Source organism: Drosophila navojoa, chromosome 3 (genome assembly GCF_054131105.1).
Source record: "Drosophila navojoa isolate 15081-1374.11 chromosome 3, UAZ_NAV_1.0, whole genome shotgun sequence".
In the NCBI taxonomy this organism is placed as follows: Eukaryota; Metazoa; Arthropoda; class Insecta; order Diptera; family Drosophilidae; genus Drosophila; species Drosophila navojoa.
Window position 1 is genome coordinate 6,847,731 of NC_142891.1, and position 24,497 is coordinate 6,872,227.

General features: G+C 36.3%; 2 protein-coding genes across 4 annotated transcripts in view; both read left to right on the forward strand.

The window, feature by feature from the left end:
- Positions 1-8,341, forward strand: part of stol (voltage-dependent calcium channel subunit stolid) — a 46,672-nt gene extending 38,331 nt beyond the window's left edge. The window contains exons 7-17 of one of the 2 annotated variants that reach the window (XM_030386042.2): positions 22-729; positions 790-1,003; positions 1,071-1,276; positions 1,353-1,570; positions 2,258-2,290; positions 2,489-2,593; positions 2,655-2,916; positions 2,992-3,480; positions 3,544-3,699; positions 4,071-4,227; positions 4,303-8,341. In XM_030386042.2, coding sequence (XP_030241902.1) covers positions 22-729; positions 790-1,003; positions 1,071-1,276; positions 1,353-1,570; positions 2,258-2,290; positions 2,489-2,593; positions 2,655-2,916; positions 2,992-3,480; positions 3,544-3,699; positions 4,071-4,227; positions 4,303-4,496 — 2,742 coding nt within the window. In that variant the 3' untranslated portion in view covers positions 4,497-8,341. The remainder of the gene's footprint in view (positions 1-21; positions 730-789; positions 1,004-1,070; positions 1,277-1,352; positions 1,571-2,257; positions 2,291-2,488; positions 2,594-2,654; positions 2,917-2,991; positions 3,481-3,543; positions 3,700-4,070; positions 4,228-4,302) is intronic. The other variant, XM_030386043.2, reaches the window with a different exon arrangement.
- Positions 8,342-16,061: 7,720 nt separating this feature from the next.
- On the forward strand, positions 16,062-23,923 carry daw (activin beta chain dawdle). Of its 2 annotated transcripts, none has more exons than XM_089258417.1 (5): positions 16,062-16,280; positions 20,298-21,553; positions 21,949-22,221; positions 22,858-23,237; positions 23,314-23,923. In XM_089258417.1, the coding sequence occupies exons 2-5, from the start codon at positions 20,632-20,634 to the stop codon at positions 23,473-23,475; spliced, it is 1,737 nt and encodes a 578-aa protein (XP_089114543.1). In that variant the 5' UTR covers positions 16,062-16,280; positions 20,298-20,631; the 3' UTR covers positions 23,476-23,923. The 2 variants fall into 2 exon arrangements, with proteins under 2 accessions (XP_089114543.1, XP_089114542.1); XM_089258416.1 differs by lacking the exon at positions 16,062-16,280 and adding an exon at positions 19,406-19,643.
- The last annotated feature ends 574 nt before the right edge of the window (positions 23,924-24,497 follow it).

The window sequence follows — 24,497 nt, forward strand, 5'->3', positions numbered from 1 at the left end:
TAATCCTTCTCGTATTCGCAGTATAATCAATCTGGTGCGGGCAGCCAATGCAATCAGGCCATCATGCTGATTACGGAGAGCACTTCGGAATCGCACAAGGAGATCATCAAGCAGTATAATTGGCCGCATATGCCCGTCAGGATATTTACATATCTGATTGGCAGTGACTCGGGCAGTCGCAGTAATTTGCATGAGATGGCGTGCTCCAACAAGGGGTTCTTCGTGCAAATCAATGACTACGAGGAGGCGCGACGAAAGGTGATTGACTATGCGCTGGTGATGGCGCGACCCATGATCATGTACCAGGCGGATCATCCGGTGCACTGGAGTCCTGTTTTTGTGGCTGGAAAATCTGGTGGACTGGGCAGAGATTCGGAGTATCAGCGACGTTTAGTGACGACAGTTTCAACTCCGGTCTTCGATAGACGAAACCATTCGGTGCGCGTGGCAAATCTGTTGGGTGTGGTGGGCACCGATGTGCCCATTGAGGAGATACGAAAGATGATACCGCAGCACAAGCTGGGACCGAATGGCTATTCGTTTATCGTCGATAACAATGGGCGTGTGCTGTACCATCCCGACCTGCGACCCCTGAGCGATGGCAATCAGTATATCGATCAGCTGCGACCCAAATACGCGTCCGTCGACATTACGGAGTTGGAACTGCCGGAAACGGAAATTGGCAACGATCACGAGTTGGTCGAAATCAACAAAAATCTGCTCAATGAGGTAAATCAATAAAAATATACAATTAGTATAATCAACTAATTAATTTCCTTTGCTTTGCAGATGCGCGGTGACATGATTCGCCCCAAGGAGGGTGAAACAGAGTTCACAGTGCTCAATCATTACGATGAGTCGAAGCGCGTATCAACGCGCACCCATCGCTATTTCTACGGACCCATCGAGGATACGCCCTTCACGCTAGCTATTGTATTGCCCGAAAAGTATGGCAGCCATGAGTTGGTCTCCCAACAGGAGATTAGGCACTCGCGTAACAATGGTATGCGTATATCAATATGCAGCTATTCGATCTCTTTGATTAACTTGTCTCTTCTGCTTCCTTTTAGTTACCGAATACTTTAAGGGCGACAATTGGCGCGTACATCCCGATTGGGTCTACTGCGAATACAACAGTGTCAGCGATTTGGAGAAGGAGCGTGAGAGCTCCGGCGAGTATACGTCGCGCGATCAAGAGCCCAGCTTCGGGTCGCCAGAGGAGCAGGTACTGCACTTTCTGGCACGCGCCGGACGCCCTGGTTGGAAGTGGATGTCGGTAAGCTATCCCAGCTCGATGCAACTCTATATTGTTTGTATTATTATATTTATATCTTATTTTCTCTCTGGTTTAGGTGCGACCCAAGTCGCCGCAGCCACATCATAACCTGCACGGCACCTCGCCCAGTGCTGCCCACTTTGGTGCGCAGCATCTGAATGTGCAAGGTTCTCGCAAGGCGGAGCCCTACTACTGCGATCGAACCCTCATTCAGAGCTTGGTGCGCGATGCAATGGTCACAGATGGTCTAGACAGGAATACGACAAGCACCTCCAATGGCAAGGAAGATAAACAGTGAGTTTTGCATATATATTTGTCTATGATTTTATTTATAATATTTTATTATTATTATTTTTTTTAACAAAGCACATTTATTAACTTTTGTATTCATTTTTATTTTACTGTTAAATTAAATTCATTAAATTCTTTTAAATAAAATAATTATTTTTTACTTGCTTAAAAATAAAGTTAAAAATATGTTATTATTTTAAAAACATAAGTCGGTTATTATTTTTTCAATAAATTTGTGTTGTTTTTAAACTCTTTTTTCTGTTATGGCTTTAAACATAAGTTATTATTGACAAATAAATAATATTTATTTTTAAAATTAGAATTTTAAAATTAATAATCTATTTATTATTATTTAATATATTTTTAAGTTATTTTTTAAGTAGAATTGAAGTCTGTTTTTTTATACCTTTGAGTCTATTAAATTTTTGTAGATATTCATTAAAATCTTATTTTCAAACACTAAAGCACAACAAAAATTTTCTCTTGCATATATTTTCCCCACTCTATTCTCTGAAATGCAAATATTTTTAATTGCATCCACCAAAACTTTTCTCTCTATGAACAAATATAATTAAAAATATATATATATATTCTTTCCGCAATGCATCAATAATTTTATAACTTTAATTTATAATGCAATTTAATAACATAATTTAAATGCACAATTTTGCAAAAAATAAAAAATTTTAGTCCAATCGCCACATTGATGGCAATTTTGAAGAGGTAAATGAAAAGTGTTTAAACAAATCAAGTCACGTAGTTATTGAGAAATGCAAACGCTTTGAGGAACCAGCACAAGGGTAACGCTCGGAGCCTGTATCCCAGTTGAAATGATGTATAGCTCTGCAGTCGCTAGTTGTAGAAGATCGAACTATCCATACTGGTTTACTAATATATGCTTGGTTATCTATTTGCATGCAGGCAAGGCTATCAGAAGTTCGTGGTAGCAACATCCTTTGTGGCGACACGATCGGGCCTCTTGCGCTGGATCGATCACATCAAGAGACCCGAGGATACGCCAGAGCCGTAAGTAGATCAGAGTAATCAAATATCGTAATGCAGCTCATCTCTGCTTCCCGGCTCACAGTCACTTCAGCGAGGACAATGTGCGCGCCATGGACTCGTCGTGGTACAAGCGAGCCGTCGATCAGCACACGGTGGAGCCGGACAGCTTTGTCTACAGCGTGCCCTTCGGCTCGGGCTATGCCATCAAATCGAATGCGACTCTGGTCACCGCCTCGCACGCCATATTCGTGGAGCATCGCGGACACAAGGCGCCCGCTGGCGTTGTGGGTCTGCAGTTTCAGCACGATTCGCTGGCCAAGCACTTCATCAATATAACCTCAGCTGTAAGGCAACCACTGTGTAACCCTGTCAAATCGAAGTGCATATATATTATTAATAATCTCAATCTGCATTCGCAGTGCACTGGCATGACGGGCTGTAAGCGTACCTGTGCCTCCGACAATCTCGATTGTTATGTGCTCGACAATAGTGGCTTTGTGATCATCTCTGAGGAAATGGAGCATACGGGCAAGTTCTTTGGCCAAATCGATGGCACCATTATGGATTCACTTGTCCAGGATCGCATATACAAGCGCGTCACAGTCAACGACTATCAGGGCGTTTGCTCCGACTCGGATAATCCCTATACGGCAGCTGGTGGCAATGTGCAGCCTCATCGATTCGGCAGCTGGATCATGCAGCATTTGGTGGCATTGAGCGCTTCTTGGTTAGCCTTGCTGCCGGCCTCGTTGCGCGCCTGGCCACAGGACGATTATGAGACATACGACAATGAGGACGTGGTCTTTGTGGAAAATAACTATTCGGACGAGTACGAAGAGAACTTTGACAATGAATACACCATGCCAGTGGACCAAGAAATGGATGAGTTCTTTACCACAGCTGATGTGGTGAGTGCTTCACATATAGCTAGCCTTACATCTATACTAATACTGATCAATTCTGTATCTTAGGAATATACGACACCGCCACCCAAGCAACATAGGCCACACAGCGGACCCAGATTCGCACCCGATCCACAAAATGCGCGCCGTTGCGATTTACGCACCGATCTCTATATGCTGCAACCGGAACGCTTGAATCAAGGCGGCCAAAATAATCCACTCAAGGTGAGTTTATGTACTAGATTAGATTAGCAGTGAAGGCTGAAGTTGTATAATATACCAGTTATTGATAGCACGTGTTTAAGGAATGTCCATTCCATGTTCCATTTGAATGAAATTGGTTTAGACTATTGAAAAATACAAAAAAAGATGATAGATGAATCAGCTCGACAAATATGTACAGATATACCTGAAAAATGGATATTACTTTTGTTTAATATTCAATGTATATAATACAAAGTTGCTTTAAGCGTTATACAACACTCAATTTCAATGTAGACAATGCTGAACGGCATATATAATTGCCTATTCTTCACTTGAGTTGCTCCAGTTTCAGTATTTATCTCTTTATATATTCTACTCCTAAATTTTTTCAGGGTAAACTCACCAATTGCCATGTTTCGGGCTGTGAGCGTCCGTTCAGTGTGCAAAAGATTCCGCATAGTAATCTTATTTTGCTTGTCGTGGACACTTTGTGTCCTTGCGGCTCCAAGCAGTTGGACATTGAGCCCATGGAAGAGTCGGGCATTGTGGGTGAGTCAAGTCTACCAATTGATCCTAATTTGTGGCTGGCTAATTTATGAATTCAAATTATTTATATATGAATAGGAGCCTGCAGCACGCGTCGCCAGAGTCAGGAGCAGGAGTCGCGTCGTCGCCCCAAGAAGTGCATCAACTATCATCCCGAAGAGATTGAGATACAGCAATGTGGGCGTGGCAGCACACTCCTGCACATGTCCGCCTCCCTCGTTGCGGCGCACCTGCTGATGGTCAGCGTGACGTTTGTGCTGGCCAATGCGTGATACGTGCACTAAGTCTAACTAAATGAAGTGAGGAGTTGGTAAACGGCAGAGGAAAAGGGATTAAAATGAAGCACAAGCAGCAGTATGGATATGTTAAGGCTTCTGCTACTTTCAAAAGAATTCCAAAATGACGTAAAGCGAAGCCAAAAAATGAAAAGAAACACAAAAACAGTTAAAAAGAACACGCGTAATACTAAAAAGTTAATATATATATATATATACAGCTATATATGTATATCTATATGTTTGTAGACAATAATTTGCAAAGGAAAAATGAGTAAATGAATGAACAAACTATATTTCCATTGACAATTAGACAAAAGTAATTATTAGCTAAATATTAGTTACGCAAAACTAAAACACAATTTAAATCAAATATTTGTAGAACAAGAAATTGAAACTTATTTCCTTACTTATTTATTTAACATTTTCCAAAAAAACTAAAAACAAACCGAAATAATAATTATTCATTAGCAAAGAAGAAAACGAAATTAATTAAAATTAAAATATCACATAGACGGTTTTATGTAAATAGCAAGTGAAAGAAAGTATTTGAAAGAGCAAAATTCCTACCGAAAACATTTAATTCAATAACTCAAAAGAAAACCAAAATGTAAACCCAATTAATGATTTGCACTAACTGCGTACGCACAAATATCGAGTATTATGTATTTTACAAAACGACAAAAGAACAAAAACCAAAACACAAGAAAAAATTATTAAAACATATTCACTGAACAAACTGAAGACTTGAAATACCAAAACAGAAAAAAAAAAAAACAAAACTGAAAAAAGAAAAATAAAAGGAAAAAAACATAAAAACAACAGAAACCAGTTCATATCGAAGACATATGCATGGCAGCCAATTTTGAACAGCAATACAATAATAATAAATGAAATAAAATCCACGCATGCATACATGTATATACACACATATATGTAAAATGTATATTAAGTAAATTAATGAATTAATTAATTAACATATATGCATGCGTGTAACAAATGAGTTTTGCAAAAGAAAATGAACTTTATTTTATATACATTTTTATACAAAACATCATTTTGACAAAACACATACATATGTATGTATATATGTATATGTATCAAATATTATATATAAGCAAACGAATCCGCAGAGCCATCGCAAAACCAAAGGAAAAAAAAAACAACAATTCTTTTATATCTTACTTTGGGTTTTCGGGCAGATCCAACTATAAATTCGAAGAGTGCGTAGCATTAACTAATTTAATATAATTTTGTTTTTCTTATTCAAATAAATTAGAAATTCACATATCGTTGTTAATTTGGCATAGACGTTGAGTTCCAGTTACTAAAGCAAATAACAAACAAAAATGAAAAACAAAAGTAATAACTATTCAAGCAACTTTTTCAACACAACACACACACATGTAAACATACATATATATACTCACGTGAGCACACACATATACACAACTCTACAATATATATAAAAAGAAAAAAATATTTTCTGTGTCTTAAACTTGTATAAAAAATGTCTTCCATTACAAATACTTAAAGCAAAAACAAAAATAAAAACAAAAAACAAACAAAAATATTAAATTTATGACTTAATAACTACTAATTAACTATAAATATATATTTAATATTTAACTTATAGAACAAAACGAAAAAAAATCATTAACCATGCATAAAGAATTTAAATGTTTGGCTCATTTTGCTGCCAGCTAAAAGCTGACATAAAATAGCAAGAGAACAAAAAGGAAAACAAGAAATATATTCATAATATACATAATAGAAATCAAGTAAAGTAAATATCTGAACGATTCTTAAACATTTAGTTCTAAGTACATAGTAAATAACTAAACCAATATAGTTAGAGACAAGCTGAGATCGGTTCTTGAGGTGAATGTGCGAACAACATCGAACGAAGTTAAAGCAGCAACCAAATGAAATCACAGCAGAGTTTTGCATTAGACAAAATATTAGCCCAACACACACCGACACACACACACACAAACTCACATTTATATATATATAATTGTAACGATTAACAAAGACATAAATAAATAACATACTAAATAGAAATTATAAGTCGATACAAATTAAGAGCTGTTTGTTAAACAAATTTGTTTATATGTTGCGAAGAGAGTTGTACAACCGTGCGTATGCGTAATGTGAGAGCAGTTGACAGTGCATGCGTGTATGTGTGAATGCGTGCATGTTTGTGTGTGTGTGTGTGTATGTGCATTTGTGTATGAGTATGTGTGATTGCATTGACATTGACTGATGTTTGTAGCAGAGAGTTTTGCAGCGCGTGTTGAGTTATAATTCTTAACTAGTTAATGTACGAGTATACCTGGTAGGCCAAATCGCGCGTAATTAAATGTAAAGCATGCATACTATGATTTGTTTTTAACCATCAACTAAAATATATACATGTACTTCCGATTACTCTACTCCCCCCTCTCTCATTAAATCTCTCTCTCTCTCTCTCTTTCTCTCTCTGTAATTCACTGTAAAACTGCATTTAAATTCTTTCATATAAATGAAACAAAAGAAACTAAATAAATTAATAACAGAAAACTAATAAAATACTTATATAGTACCTACATTTATGTATTTGTACTTAACAAAATTCCATATCAAAATAAAAAAAAAAAAGAAAAGAAAATTGAAAAAAACCTTTGCAAAATACATAAAAACATTTTCTATGTTTGTTTATTTTTATAAAAGAGAACACAAAAGCAAGAAATTTAATAATGTTTGTATGTGTAGTCCATAATTTTCTAAAGCCATATATTACATATATTCATATATAAACTGATATGAATTACACACATTATTGGTATGTACATATATGATAAAAAGGAACTACCATTATTAACTTACGAATTAAATCAAATTTTTGACAATGCGATTTTTGCTTTTTGGAAATCGTGCTTTTTGCTATAAAAAAAATAACAAAATACAAAAAAAACTAAAACAAAATATACAAAACACAAAATACGGAACGCTATAATTATAATACCATACTTTTGCTCTCTATAAACCCTATATACATGCAACTTCTATATGGAAAACCATTTATAACAAATATACTTAAATCGTGCATAAAAAAAGAAAAACAAAATCAAACTCGATTTTTCTTCAAGCTCTCCTAAAAAAAAAAACCCGTTTGTTTTTAATACTTTTCCTTGTTTGCAAATTTTGTGTTAAGAGATAAAAACACAATTGGAATTCCAACTACGCATACATACATAGCATATTAAAGTGGGAAATGAAAATAATTAGAAAACATATTTGCAAAATTCTATATAAAAATTCCGAAAGTTAAATCAGTCAAAAATAATATAAATATATAACAAGTATAGAAGACGAACAAAAATATGAAATGCATTAATTCTGTTATTGTTGTTAAAGCATTTGAAAACAACTTTTAATATGTGAGATAAATTGTTGTTTCATTAAATTTGTCACGAATTGAAAACTGAAATCGAAATATTACATGTTTACTGCATAACGTAAAACCATTTAAAATATATATATATAACAAATATATATATATCTAATATATATTTAACTGTATATTCCAAAAGAACATTAAAGATTTCCATAATTTGAGCAGCTTCAAAGAGAAAATAAAGAATTTTTTATTTCCATCTTACAAAAAAACAAAAGAAGATATATGTAATATATTTATGACACCCAACGAACACGCCACACATACATGCGCATTGCCCACAACAACAACACACTCACATACATACACATACACACAAATATATATATACAAAAAGCTTTTGTTATTTTGTATGAAAAGTCTACAAAGAATTTCACCTAATAATAGTTTAATAACTATAAAGTAACAACAAGAAACAAAACAAAATATCAGAATTGGAGAACTTAACTATTAAGATTAAAATGCATACTTAAATAATTGATTATAATTATTATAAAAAATTGCTCATTACTCTAATTATAATGAAACGAAAATACAAGTGAAACCGTAATACTTAAATAATACAATTGAAAAACAAACTTAAGATTAATACGGAATAAAAACAGAAACAGGTGGATTACTGAAAATGTATGATTTATATTATAATATGTATACAAATACTATAATGAATAATAATAATAACAATATGAAAAGCGTGAAGTAAAACGATATTTAAAAAAAAGAAAAACAAAACCATGACGAATGCGAATAAAGTGAAAAGTATTACACATAATAAAAATGTGTTTCAATTTCAATTTATATTTAAAAAGAACTATTTTTAATTTGATAGTTACATTTTTATATATTATTTCGTATATTATAATATAAAATATAGTATTACATCAGAGTATATTAATCTTACTACGTCCTGGAATAATCATATCATTGGGAAATTTCTCAATTTGGCAAAGTATAAAAATAATCGACGAAGGCTTAAGTAGGGCAAGGAAACCATTTAATATCTGTGATAAAATTGATTGAAAATTATATATGGCTAGGTTTTTGCTCTAATCATATATATATATAAATATAATATATATTTTTTACATTATTTTTTTTTATATATCCACTTTGAAGGTATATCTATTCTCATATTGTTATCATATCTTATTCTATTTTTGTTTACGTTTACAAATTTGTGCAGCCATCAGTTGAATTAAAATTGAAACGAATATTAATTAAGTTTGTAATATCAGAGTATCTGTCTGGAATACATATATATTATATATGAGATAAAGAATTAATTATGATATACGAATATACTTACAAATATTAGATAGATATGTGTATATTCATCCAGAACCTTCTTTATAGATCCTTCTTTATGATATACGAATATACTTACATACATATACGAATATTCATCCAGATCCTTCTTTATAGAATCATCACCTCACTCTTAATCAAAAACTGGAATTGTTAGCATGGACATGATTAGACCTCGTCTTTTTTCTTCCACTCACTCAAGTATGTACAATATTTATTATGAATATACTTGTGACACACTCAAGTATATATTTATAATTAATATACTTGTGATTGTGTGCCGAATCACGTTGTTATCAGGCAAACGTTCATGCATGTAACATAGTCCAATGCCATGATTTTTAGTTTTTATGTCACAATAAAGCTAATTGGGCTTATATCTAAGATCTGTGCCAAATGCGCCTTGTCACAGACTTTTGTCGCATGTCCGGAAAAATTCCCCTACCACACATTATCAAAGGCTGATCGAGAGAGAGAGAGAGAGAGAGAGAGAGAGAGCGAGCGAAAGAGCTACACAGACAGCCAACTGAGAGATAGAGAGAAAGGGTATGTGTGAGTGAGATAGCAAATGAGCTGAGTAGGAGAACGTAAAATACGCAGCTAAAGCACGCAGTCCTTATCGCTTGAACATGAACTTGCGCTGCCGGCTGATAAGATTGAGCGGCACAAGCCAGGTGGAATTGAGGCCTCAGACAACAAATAAATGGACGAACACACGCATTTAATAAAAAGTGAAAGTATTGACCAGAGCAGGGCGGGCTGTTGAGCGGCAGACTATCTTTGTTTGTTTATACTCTTAGCTTGTCTGCATTGAACCAGATCAACGATTGGCTAGATTAGATTTGACCAATTGGCTACGTCTTAACTCACTTCTGGTATTTCATTTCTATTTTTATCACACAGTCATTGTGTTCGCTCGTGAACATAAGAGAGCATATAGGTTTTGTACGTCTGTGAGTCTGAGATTTTATATCTGGAATGTATAATAGAGTGTTCTGTTGTCAGATACATTTTTTTAAATGTTGGGATTAGTGATGATGGTATATGGAGCGTGGGCAATCAAATTTTGTATTCCCTCTATCTCTCGACTCTATACGTTGACCAACAATGCTTTATATATACATGTCTTGGTGACGTGAAAAATTCTACATTTCTTAGAATCAAAATGTTTTGAAATTGGTTCATCATTCAACTGACCTACAGATAGTCGAATAGATATATGGATGGATACATAGATATATAGATGGATAGATTGTTAGATATACAGATAGAAACGAAAATAAATAAATAGATATTTTTGGAGACTCGGCGATGTCTATTTATTTAATAGCTTGCCCTTGAGAAAATCCATTTTTTTTTTTTTCCGTAAATGAGCATGTGTAAGGATCGATAGCATTGTTTTATTGGACCTCTGGTATATTTCTGTTGAATGCAACACATATGCATAATTCAAATATGTCTGTTAAGATTAAGTCACTTTTCTTTGACATTACTGTTTTATATGCTTTTAAGATCGAGCGACACGTGCATACAATTTGCCTTAGTGACTTGGATTATATTGCTATTCATATACATATATTAGCTGTTTTGTTTTGCTCGGCTATTAACTTTATTGTATTATTTGTTTTGTTGTTCCTTTTTTTGTTGTTCAATTTTTATTAATTTTTATAATTCGTTGATGATAATCGGGCTCTTGATCGTGAGGGCCGTGCCAATTTTTTTTAATCATTGTGCCAATTTGTTGTTGGTCGTATCGCTGACTTCAACTTTCTAGAAACTGATAATTTGGTAGTAGTAATTAGTCTGTGTTAATATGAAGTATGATTCATTATACCCTGTAACGATCAACTGGAAGGGTATGCACAGCTGTCGCTCACAAAAAAGCTGGCGAATTGACGCAAAGCAAATCGACTTACATGCATCATGCAGCTGATTTTTAATTAAAATTTGTATTGTATATTGATATGTAAGAGGTATTTTATAGTCATGGCTCTATTCGTTTGTTTGCACTAGGTGATAGACTATTAGGTAATTGCCAAACACACTTCAAGGGGCAATCAAGCAACGTATATTCCAATAATTTCGCTTATCATTGACATGAAAATTCATTTGACTTCAGTTTTCGATGGGCCGCGCTTATCAATTAATTAGATGCCAGGTTTTAACACTTATGTTTGATTATCAACTATTTCATTTCGTATGATAATGTCAAAATATATAATATAATTAGGAGTAGAGTAATAGAGAGAGAGAGAGAGACCGAAAGTGAAGGAGACAGAGCGAGTTGATCTAATTTAGAAATGTCAATCAATCAAATCAATAGACAATTGTACCAATAATATTTTCTTATTTTTAAGGATCTGTTAAGTAGAAAGATCTCCATTTGATATTTAAAAATGCCTGGATTTATTATTGAATCTGCCCAATCAACTGAATAAGTTCTCTCTCGCTATAGTGTGATATTATTTTTCCCATTTCTTAATATATGATATTTAGTAAATCTAACAATATTTGTTTGTGTTATGAAACTCTCTTGGTTGCTTAGCTTGAGGAAATATTCTGATAGGTACGATCGTAGTGTTTGCAAATTTTTACAAATCAATTTTGCAGCCAAATTGAGTATTCTGATTTAAATCTGATGTGTAGTGTATTCTCGTTGCTTTCCTTATTGATTTCCTGGAAATCAGACTCGTGCCACACAAAAGCTCAAGAACAACAACAACAACAGCAAAAGCAAAAGCAAATTCGAGTATCAGCGGCAGCTTTGATAGGCCTAGTGACTCGCAAATATTTATACTTTCAATTAGCACCAACGTATGTATATACATATAAATTCTTATATATATATTTAAATATTCACGAATTTGGTCTATCTCTTGCATGAATATCCACACGATTCGTTCGTCGTTATCGTTTATTGTGCTGCCAAATAAATATATATATATATAAGTTATATATTCGCATAGGTATATGCTATACCCATATCGTATGCATATAGATATATCTAGCAATTAGCGGTCATATAATAATACGAAATTACGCGCAGATTTCCTTGGTTGGCGATCTATTAATAGTGGTTTATTTTTAATTAAGACTTGACCACGTCACCTGCTGCCAAACAGAGCAAACGTCATCGAGCACATCTCGGAGATCTCGATTAAATTGGGCAAATAGCAGAAGGAAAGGAAACACTCTGGACAGCATTGAGCACGAGCTGCACGCGTGAGCAGTGAAGGGTGAGGAAGAAGAGGAAGAAGCTTCAATTGATTTGCAGCGCATTGAAATTGAAATTGAAACAAATTAAGCGCAAACGCATTTCCCACACGAATTGCTCTACAATTCTTCTTCTTGGGGTTCTCTTCTTTTTGGGTTGCGGTTGGCGCTTTGTTCACACGTCTGGCACATGACTCGTAAATGGACTTTGGCATTATGTAGTCGAAAATAAATAAAAACAAAAAACTAAAAACAACACTCAGAGAAAATAGGTGGGACTTAAGGAAAACGCTCGCCATGAGACAAATATGGACTGTGAGAACAGACAAGAGAGAATCGAGAGTGAGCTAATGAATACGATGATGCTAACCCTAAGAGCTACCCCAATAAAATGGGAAATTAAGAGGGCAGCTTCCTTTAGTTCTCATTTAATGAGCACAAGTTTTCGTTTACCTAAAGACTTCTTTCCCATTTTGATTTGATTTCGCTCAGTGTATTCAAATATATCGCAGTGTATGCATGTGCTTCTCAATTAAAATAACAACTGAATGTGGTCGCCGGGCATGGCCGGTCGAGTGTCTATCGAGCGTCTGGCAATGCATCAGCTGCCATCAATTGGATACAAAGTCCAAATCTCGTTGCGTCTAGATATCTTTATAGCGTATACTCAATATCGTTTGCTGCGTCATACACACACGCACATACGCACACACATACACACACACACACTGTGGATCTACTCTCGTTTTCGATATGCGAGGTTTGCCAGCTTCGTGGAAAATTTCTGCGTTCACTCTTCATGATTTATCACACATTCTTGAAGCCTTTGGCAGCCTTTGCCCCATTGTCTCAATTCTGGCATTTCCTATTTTTAGCATTTTATTTATACTAGAGTAGAGTATATGGATTTATCTGTTAAGCTTCTAGGCTACACACGACTAGTTCGCATGCACAGCAGCTTCCGCCACCCACAGCCAGGGACATTCGCTAAGCCATATATACATATGTATATTTTCATATATATTCTACTTTATATAAGCACATTAGATTGCCCACGGTAATAATTCGGTTTTCCAGTTGTTTCGGGCGCGTGTGTCATCTTGAGTATTGGCCATGATCTGTTTGATAGGCTGTCACAAAATGTGTAAATTACTCATGGCTTACGTTACACTGCAATAAATGCGGCATGCTGCCTTTGCCACATCGAAAAATGCAAATTTTAATAAAATACTGAAAATACTAAAAGCATAGAATAATATAATTTAAAAAAAATAAAATAAATAAATATATATGATAGTAATAAATACTAAAAAAATACTACAAATACCAAAAGCAAAGAATAATATAATTTTAAAAATTAAAATAAATATATGATAGAAAGATAGAAAAAATATATACTTAAATGCATTTAAATTTTGCATTTTTTTTTTTTATATTTATTATTATTTATATTATTTTTTTTTTATATTTAGTTTTTTTATAAATATTTTCATTTTTATTTTACATTTATTTCATATACTCATTTAATTTAATTTTTTTATAGAAAGAAAACTTTCCTCTATGTTTTAATTTTTTATTGCCAGATCTTGGAGATTAGAAACTCAATATTTTCCAACTCGAAATTAATCTGGAATGCGTCATTTGTCCGACATCATCTAATGTGTTTGGAAATCTGCTGTCAATCTGTTTCGCCACTTGATTTTTTATTTATATATTTTTTTATATTTCAAATTTTGGTTTTCTTGTTGTTGTTAATTAATTCGAAAGTCGTGGGTGTTATCAATTGGTTATCAATGGTTCATTTGAAGTATGTCTGGGCACTTTCCGGTTGTCAACAAGGAATCTCTCTCGTGGTCAATCTCTTCTCAATCTTTCTATTTCGTATTTATTATTTTCGAAAAAATAGCATTAATTCAAATCTGGTAAAGAGATGAAAAAGAAAAAAACAAATCAATGAAAAAACTGTACTTGTTTACAAAATTTTAACTCAATTCAATTCAGTTTAATTCCTTTGATTATACTCCAGAAATATTTCAAATATCGAAAGTGGAATACTCTTTCAAATGGGACACATTGGGCTATGATTGGAAAAGGTTTTAATACTTTGTATACAACATTTTTGAAGTTGACAAGCTTTACGAGGAATTGCGAATACCCTTTGCTAGAGTAGATCGTTTAGCTTTTTAATAAGCCATTAAAAAATGTTATTAAAAAAATCATATATATATATACATACAAACACATGTGAGGCATTAGGAAACTACCCAAGAATATAATATATATATATTAATAATATAGATTTAAGAGGCGCGGCCGCGATAAGCCTTGTGACGTGTCGCGGTACACGCGCGTGTGCTCCCATATGATCTTGGAGGAGCTCGACTTGGCTTTGAAAGTCCATTGGAAATAATAATAAATTTATCAGCTGATATTGAATCAAACAAAAATCGAAGGTTGAAAATCTGCCACAATTACATAAGGAACAACATCTGACATGCATGGAGAACGTGAAAACACGATCAATAAAATGCTAATCAATCATAATAGGTGTTATACCAAACAAAAATAAAACATTATAGCTCAGTCACTCAATAAATAATCATCGAAACACGCGTCGCAATTAAAATGCAAACTAAATGGAGCGTAAACCGATTGAGAATTACAACGAACGAGACGTGCCGCTCCGCGCCCCTTCAGGGGAGAGCGTTAGAAATTGACATCATTTAATAACGGTCAAGAATCAAACACTTGACGACGACGACGACGACGACGACGCCGGCGTCGATGCCGATGCCGATGACAAAGACGCTGAAGTTCGAACTTTGGACCTGCTCGAGACACAGATCCAACCGATTTAAACGGTGTGACGACGACATCGCTCTGGTGTTGCATCGCAGCGGGCAGGCGGACAGCACTCACGTTTTGTATGAGTTCGACATGCAACAGCTGGCTCGAACGTGCTGGAGCGTGTGCTCAAACGTTGCGAACGGACGGCCACCACGCCACGCCACGCCGATCCGAATTCATCGTTGGGGGAAAGCCAGTGCCAGCGTCAGCGCCAGCGCCAGCAGCAACAACAACAACAACCACAACACAATTAACATTTTCTTATCAGATCAGAGTTCCCAAACTCTCCCGCTATCGCTCTCTCTCTCTCTCTCTCTCTCTCACTCTTGATCTCTCGCTGCTTGAGTAATTGAAAATTGCGCATCATTTAATGTGCCTGGCTTTGATATCGCTCTTATCAGACAGCAGCACAACAATATGCACTATCTCTCTCTCTCTTTCGCTCTCGCTCACCTTCTTTTGAAGCTCGCACAAGTCCAGGCCAGAACCGGACCGAACCTAGGCAAGCAGCGACGCAGCAGAGGCGGCCACAGCAGCCTTTGCGGTAGCTACTTGCCCAGCATCGAATTATTCATACGCAGACGTTCTGACTGGACGGATCGAGCCAAAATAAAAAAAAGAGGTTCCAAACAATTTATGGACAAAGAAATAAAACAAAAGTGTTAAATATTATTAAAACAATTAAACAACAAACTAAAAAGAGTTGAGCATAATCAAAAATAAAAAAAATATATATTTTCAAATATTATATGTGTATATATTTATATACCATATAAAGCTGATTGGGAAAGTGCAAAGAGTTCACATGGTGAAATAGCTAATTAATAACAATGAATATTTTGTGAAAATGATTTGCACAATCAATAAATAGCCAATCAAATAAACATTATAAAGAAACAACAAAAAGTACGCAAACTGAAATAGTTTATAAATACATAACTTAAAAGATATTGAACTATAAAGGATTGCCTAAAGAGGTGAGTTATATAAGTTCCTTTTTTTTCACTTTTTTGTTCATTTAATTATAAAAGCATGCTTAATAAATTTCAACAAATGATCCACAAAGCTTAAGACTTGACAGCTCACTTTTTAATTTTTATTTTAAATTTTTTTTTTTTGCTAAATATATGAAAATCACATGCTAACCACTTTGGCGTGTGCTGGAGATTAAACAAAATTTAAAAATATACGGATATATGTATATATAGATAAATAAATGTACATAGCTACTTATAATATAAATGCTGAATGATAAATAGAAAAGTGTGGGAAATATATAAGAAAATTTGAAAATGAAAAATTCAATATATATTGCAAATAGACCTAGATATATTTTATATAGAAAGTATATTATAAAATATATTATAAATAATTGCTTGAATTTGTTAGACAGTTTTTAGATGTTCAATTTTCTGCTTTTGTTACTTTTTAATTATTTTCATTTATAAGAAATATTTGCATATCAAATCAAGAATCTCTCATTAACATGCAAATTCTAATAGATTAGCTTAGCCTGATTGATTGATTGATTGATTGATGAGTGTGCAACACTGAGACAGCATCGCCATTTTGAATTCATCAACACCATCACTACCATCATGATGGCGAACATAACCTCAAACAACCTTCAGCGTATTTGGGCAAACGTGTGCAAAAACAAAAGAGATAGGAGTGAAAGAGAAAGAGATAACCAAAAATGTGGGGCTTATATAAGATTTATTGCCGTGATTTATTTGAGATGCGAAATGACACAGAAATTCTTTAGAAAAAGTATTTCGCTGCCTATAAGCCAGCGAATCGGAGCAATCTGCCATCGTGTGCGATTCCAAAGTTCACACTGGGGCATGCTCCAATACGCTGATCGCAGCACAGCGCGCATTTAGCTACAGATCAAGAGCTACAGAAGCACAGAGAGTGAACGAGTAAGTAAGTCAGAAAGAGAGAGGGAGACTGAGGGTTAAGATTAATTTACCAAAAATAAAATACACACAAAAATTGTCAAGTCAAAACAGAAAGACAGATCTCTGCCGCAGTGCATTCAACTGCAGCTCTGCTGGCGTTGGGGATATCAGAGCGCTTAGTGATATGGATGGCGCCCAGGCGCATGGAAAACCCCCAGAAGTTGGCGTTGCCAATCTTCAGTTGTACTTTGCACCCAGCGTGCAGCGCAACTCTACTCCAACTTCACTTGATGCCCTCTATCTCCCTCTCTCTCTCCCATGCTCCCTCTCTCTGTGTGTGTGTGTGTGAGAGAGTTGCGTCGACTGCATCACGTTTTGCTTGCGTGTTCAATGACGTCGTTGACTTCAACTTGTTTGACTGCGTCGCAGCGGCCAGCGCTGCTCCATTTAATGACAGTGTCGAATCAACTTGTAACCTTCTTCAGCGCTGTCGCTGTCGCTGTCGCTGTAGCTGTCGCTGCCTCTGCCTCTGCCACTGCCTCAGCTTGATCCGTTCGCACGCCTCTGATTGGCAGCTCATTTGCAACTTGTTTGATTTGATCTGTTCGATACCCTTTCAGATCATTATCTTGCTGGAATGTTACGTCAAATAGGGCAGGGCGCACGTCACGTGTTGCTTGCTATTAACGTTGATGCTGTAATCGACGTCAGTTTTAACTGTGGAAAAACACTTAAAGATCAAAATTAAATGTGAGCTGATCATAGTTCAATATATTTTTGGATGGATTTTAATATTTTACACATACCTTATTTCCCATATCCCTAGCATACTTTTGGGTAGTGGTAATAGTTTGATAAACTATTGATAAGTAGGCAACAAGATATTGTAATCCATATTATGAAATGGAATCATAAACATGAATTAAATTGTAGATGAAATTTCAAAAATGTTCATTAATTTTTAAAATTATGTTGGCCTTACTATTTAGAATACGATCTTGAGCTTATTATCTGACCTCTTTCTATCTCTGTCTCTCTCTCTCTTTCTGTCTATGCTCAGATAGCATAAAATGATATCTTTGCTGATTTCTTATATTTTTGCCAAGTCTCACGTACACGTTTCTTAACTTGGCTGATGAAATTTATATCGGAAAAAAGTCGACTCGGGCACACACATTTCTTTACAAGTTGGCAATATATGGTATATATAGGTGTAAGTCGATGTGTATATTTACATATTTAGCGTAACAAGGTCAATTAATTCGAACTGGATCATTAGCTATGCGCCTGTTGCTGTTTCCGTTTCTTAATCGCAGCATAATCAGTTTGATTAGCTCAGCTCTCGGTGCAAAGCGATTAAACATCAATCATACAGGCAATTATAATACAGTTATGTTTGTGTATGCATATGACTAGCGTTGACTTGAGCAATTATATACATACATGCACACACACATACATTAAATATTTGTACAGAGCGTGGTATGTGACATATTCCATGTGGGCATCATAAAAATAATCTGAATATTTTTTTATTCACTTCTTTTGTTTTTGTTGCGAATCGAGCATTTCGTCGCTTATCAGCCACGTTAACTGATTGACACACATGTTGATGGACAATCAAAGCGTGTCTGATTGAATGCGCACAAATTTACGTATTGGGCGAGGCAACAGGTGCAAAATGACCAAAAATCAAATCAAATTAAACGGAACCAAAATAAATTACCTACACAATTTATGCAGATTGATTTTCTTTTTGCTTTTGGTCTTTTGCTTAGCTGCTGCTGCGTCCACGTCGACGTCAGCGTCGCCGTCGACGGCTTCTTAAGCTGATGCAATGAGACAGAATATTTGCATATGAATTTGTCTTGTCTGCCGCCGTGGTACGCGCGCATAGAGCGCAGGGGGGCTGTTCACCAGAAGGGGGTGCGGCCAGGCTGGCTGTGGGAAAAACGAAACGAGCGACCGACCGTACGAGCGATCGACCGAACGAACGTTCGTGTCGCATTCGTGTGCCGGCTCGAATAAGCTCGTGTCACACGAAGCGCTGAAGCGACAGCGCCTCGACTGCGCGCTCTCTCGCTCTCTCTCTCTCTCTTCCCTCTCTTACGTTCGTTCGCTGTTCGACAGCGATCAATCAATTGCAGCGAAGACATAAATTCTTCTACTAATCAGACAGGCGGCTCATTCATTCACAACTCGTTTGCACTGTCGTATGGCAAAAGTCTAGCAGCAATAATAAACACAAAATTCAGCAAAACAAAAAAGAAAAAAAAAAATACAATTTGCGCTGATTTTCATTTCGTATTTCGTGCTTCGTGCTTCGTGTGTTTCGTGTCCGGGTTCGCAGCTTGTCTTGACCCCGGCTGGTTCCACTATAAACTGATTCTCTGGCTACGTGACAAAGTCAATCAAATTATAAGTTAATGTGCTCTAACGGTACGTGTGGTCCATATTCTCAATTAATTAATTGCCTGATCAATGCGGCGTATACGTGATGCTGCACTCCACTCACCTACGTCTCATCTAATTCAGTTTAATCACCTTCGATTTCGCCTTTGCTTTGCAGGCGCAGTTTATTAATTTTACTTTTATTAACAATTTTTGCGCAGTTTCCGAGCTGCGACGATAATGTCAATTAAATATACATGTATATTTATTTTAAATATACTTTTTTATATAATTTTTTTTTTTTTTTTTTTTTTTTGCATTATTTATTGCAACGCTTGAAAATGTTTAAAGTCAAATCAAAATTCACCTGCACTTTGCCGCGTGGCTGATTGGAAAAATGGGTTTTTTATGCCATGGAAAAGTGATGTAATTCGAACAGAAGATTGACATGCTGGCAATATAATTGAACTTATAATTGGGATTTTCCTATAGCTCCGAGAATGATTTTTAGATTTCATATTGAAGGACTTAAAAAAAAATGGAATCTACATAGAAATTTGTAAAGTATTTATTTCAATAGATGATTTTCTATTTTATTTATTTTTTATTTGCTTGCATTATTATTTTTAATTTTCTCAAAATTTTTTTTAATTACAAAAAAACATTTTTTAAACGTATTCTTTTACTTCTCTCTACTTGCAGTTATCAAAAATAAAATTTAACTTAAATCTACAATCTACACTATGCAGCAGCATAGATTGAAATAATCAGAGGATATCAAGGAAATACTGCAACAAAAATTGACATTAATTAATAATTACACAAAGTGCAACAACAAGTTAACAAAACGGCAACAATTAGTGCGCAACGCTGCAAATCTATGAGTTTTGTAAGCCAAAGGACTACGAACATTGAGTTTCAATTGCTGCCGAACAGATAACAATTAAGAAAAGTGTGTGTTTTTTTAAGGCCAATTAGCGCGTTTCGTTTCGTTTCGATTCAAGTCAAGTTTTTGTTGAAGAATAAACTCAAAGAGATGGCCAAGTACTATATGACCCTGGCTCTGCTGCTCTGCCTGGCCTTGGAGAACAACAACATCTATGCGCGCTCACATCCCAGCGGCTCGGACGAGGCGGGCAGCCTGCCCATAGTGCGCGCCCATCCCCATTCCAAGCATCAGCCGCATCAGCACTCGCAGCAGCTGCAGCACCAACACGTTCAGCAGCTGCAGCAGCATCATACGCGCCAGCAGCGCGATCGCCAGCCGAAACGCATTGCCCCGGATCCGACCAGCGAGGAGGAGGAACTGAATCAGCTGCACTATGAGCAGCGACTGAGGCGACATCTGCGCAGGCAGCGGGAGCATCAGCTGGAGCAGGAGCGCAGCTATCATCGCGTCCCTGCCACACAGCTGAAAACCAGTCCCAATCTGTGGCAGCTGCTCAGCCAGGGCTATCAGTTCGACGACAAGGAGGAGCAACAGGACCAGGCTCAGGAGCACAACCAGGACCTCCCCGAGCTGTTTCCGCCCATGTTCAATGACGCGCCCGCTGACGACCTAATGCAGCATGAGGATCCAGAGGATTACATTCGCAATGAGTTGCAGCAGAGCCTGGACGAGCCAGCGCCGCCAATTGTCCTGGAGGACTCCAGTTCGACTCATAATGCCAGCAGCCATACAAATGGCACCGCCTCGCGTGGCTGTCCCAAGTGCGAGAGCAATCGCCAGGTGGAGCACATCACGGAGGAAGAGCTGCGTCGTCTTCGCATCGAATTTGTGAAGCAGCAAATTCTCGAGAAGCTGCGTCTCAAGGAGAGCCCCAATGTGTCCGCCGTTGAACTGCCACGCCCCATTTTCGAAGGAGTCACTCTGCAGAACTCAGAAGAGTCCACTAAGAACAAGGACTACGATGATTATTATGCGCGCACCAATCAGAAATTTATACTCCTCCAAAGAGGTAAGTACAAAAACAATATGTATTTGTGTGAGAGAAATTGAGAAGTTGAGAAACTGACAGAAGTGAGCATCAGAAGAAGAGATTTTTGTAGATTGTAGAGAGTATAGATACGTGATTGGAAATAGGCAATAAGCAATAGGTAACGGGAAATATGGAATATGGAATAGGTGGCAAGGAATAGGGGATAGGGATTAGGGAATGGAGATTAGGGAATAGAGAATAGGTAATAGGTTATGGGGAATGGGATATAGAATAGATAACAAGGACTAAGGAATAGAGAATAGGGAATAAGAAATAGAGAATAAAGAATAAGGAATAGAGAGCATAGAGATTCATTATTTATTCATTCATTAATATTGGAATATTTCTAATCAACTCTCTTTTGCTAATTTTAGAAGAAACCGAGTGCCGTCGCTTGGGCGCACATCCCTCGATGTGCTTCAGCTTTAAGATCGACGATATGGATGCGGACGGATTCGATGTGAGCAGCGCCGTGCTGTGGCTCTACAAGAACAAGCAGAACTTCACCAAGTCTAGCAACGAGAGCCAGTCGAACGGGCAGCAGCAGAAGCAACAAACTCTGGTCGTATCCGAGGTGGAGCAGCAGCTCGACTCCAAATATTTGCCCTTGGCCAAGACCATAGCCATACAGTCGGTGGATGTGCAAGGTAAGCGAGAGCATTCGATTCGAAATCGAGATTCAAATCGAAATCTGTAGAATAAGTGAACTAGAATAATGCGATAAGTGAGTGCTTGGCCCATTAGCAACTGTTTTCGTTGAGCTGTTGGTCGAAAGATCAGCGATAGCAGCAGCATATGCACGGGCCACTGTGCGCTATCCGGGATTTGTGGGGGTGAATAACTTTTTGGCTACGAAATCAAAATATTTTTTGTGAAAGCCACAGAACTGAACTTTAGTCTCCCCAGAATTTTACCAGTTGTCGATAAGCTGAGGTGAGCCAAGCACAACAACAAATATGTACATATACACAAATATTATAAAAAAGGCAATTAAGAATGGTGACTCAAGAAAAAAACAAATGCTGAGCTAGCCCTCATGAAAGCACAGATGCAAGGTATTAGATTTTGTGATAGTCCATATGGAAATAGGAAAAGTAAAGCAGCGAAACCGTTTAAAAAGTTTTCAAGGTCTGTTAAGAGAGAGCTGTTAAGTTACAGCTGTTAAAAACGGCAAGAGATTCAAGTGAACTTAAGAGAAAACTGTCAAGTAGTGTAACTACTAACTGCACAGTAACTAAATGGTATACTAATACATACATTTCCTTTCTGCCTTTGCCTTACAGACGAATGGATGAAAATCAATATTGAGTGGCCGATCAAGCGCTGGTTTGGCAATCACGATCTCAGCCATCTGATACAGATCACCTGTGAATCGTGCGACATTGCGAGCATGGAGGAGATCATCTCGGTGAACAAGAACTACAGACCGTTCATCATGATCGATACGCAGAATCGACGCAGTAAATCGCGACAGAAGCGCAATATCAACTGCTCGAGCGGCGTCACCGAATGTTGTCGGGAAAAGCTCTATATATCATTCGCCGACATTGGCTGGGACAACTGGATATTGCAGCCAAAGGGCTACGATGCCTACTTCTGCCGCGGCTCCTGCAGCTCCGTGGCGAGCGTTGCTCAAGCAGCATCGCATCACAGCTCATTGCTGGTAGGTTTTAAATTGCAATTTCAATATTGAAATTTGAAATATTTATTTGATTTCTGTTTATTTGTTTTGCTTACAGAAAATCCTGTCAACAAATGGTACACGCAAACCGCTCGATCTGATACCCTGCTGTACCGCCAAACAGTATTCCTCGTTGCAGTTGGTCGTGCTGGACTCCAACAACTCGGCGACAATCAAGACCTTGCCCAACATGGTCGTTGAGTCATGCGGCTGCAGATAGTTACCAAGCAAAGGCTACTCTAATTCCCTCTCTATCTATCTATAAATTGTAATTAATAGTAGTTCACTTACACACACACACACGCACACACACATCGTAGTTTAGTTGTAATTTAAATTCATTTTTCAATTCATCGGCATTCGTCGTAATTTAAATAATTTAAACACGCTGCCATTAGTCGTAGTCGCAATTAGTTAATTTGAGTTGAAGCTGTAAGCATATGTACTTAAGCGCTCGAACTATGCCTAATCATATACTAATTATATTTAATTAGTCAATAATTGCATGCATCAATCGTCAATCAGTCAATCATCGAGAGTTCATCTGTTAACTGTACTTACTTTTGTCTAACGTATTTTTGTTTTGTTTTTACCCTTAAGAAATTGAAAAACATTAGTAAAGCAAATAAACGAGCGCAGTCTTTGAATGGTCAAAGATTTAATAAATTATAGATAAATATAGAGAAACTATTGGTTTTTTTTATATATGTAAAAGCACAATTTCTTTGGTACCTTTAAAGAGAAATTTAAGCACTAAGATAATATTTATATATTGAAAATAATCAAATATTAAATTTTTAGATCCAGATCTAGATTTGTGTATTTGTACATAAATCTATGATCTAATCTATATGCGTATCTACAATTAATACAAACATATAGTCTTAAAACCAACTGACGGACCTATGTAAATTTATAAATATAGCATACTCTTAGCCACATTTGGATGATACTACAGAAAAAGTTACAATATTTGTCAACAGCCAGCGCTTTACAGTAGCATGCTTTAAGGCTGAAAAATACAAGGAAACACACACATGATATTAGAATATTATGTATATATAGATCATGTAAGTACACGTATCTTTTGAATGTCTATTTACAAAACAGGCGAAGGGAAATGAGTAGCAGAGAGAAAAATGTCAATTAGCAGTGAATTAACATAGGGTAACACATTTTTATTAACAATGAATTAACATTATTTGTTCATTTAGGTCCTTTAATTATTGTTATAAATTTTGT

Bases quoted from the DNA above. Each gene is read 5' to 3' on its own strand.
- daw (XM_089258417.1), top strand. From the start codon at position 20,632: ATGGCCAAGTACTATATGACCCTGGCTCTGCTGCTCTGCCTGGCCTTG. The intron at 21,554-21,948 runs GTAAGTACAAAA...TGCTAATTTTAG, and splicing joins ATTTATACTCCTCCAAAGAG to AAGAAACCGAGTGCCGTCGC. The intron at 22,222-22,857 runs GTAAGCGAGAGC...TTTGCCTTACAG, and splicing joins ACAGTCGGTGGATGTGCAAG to ACGAATGGATGAAAATCAAT.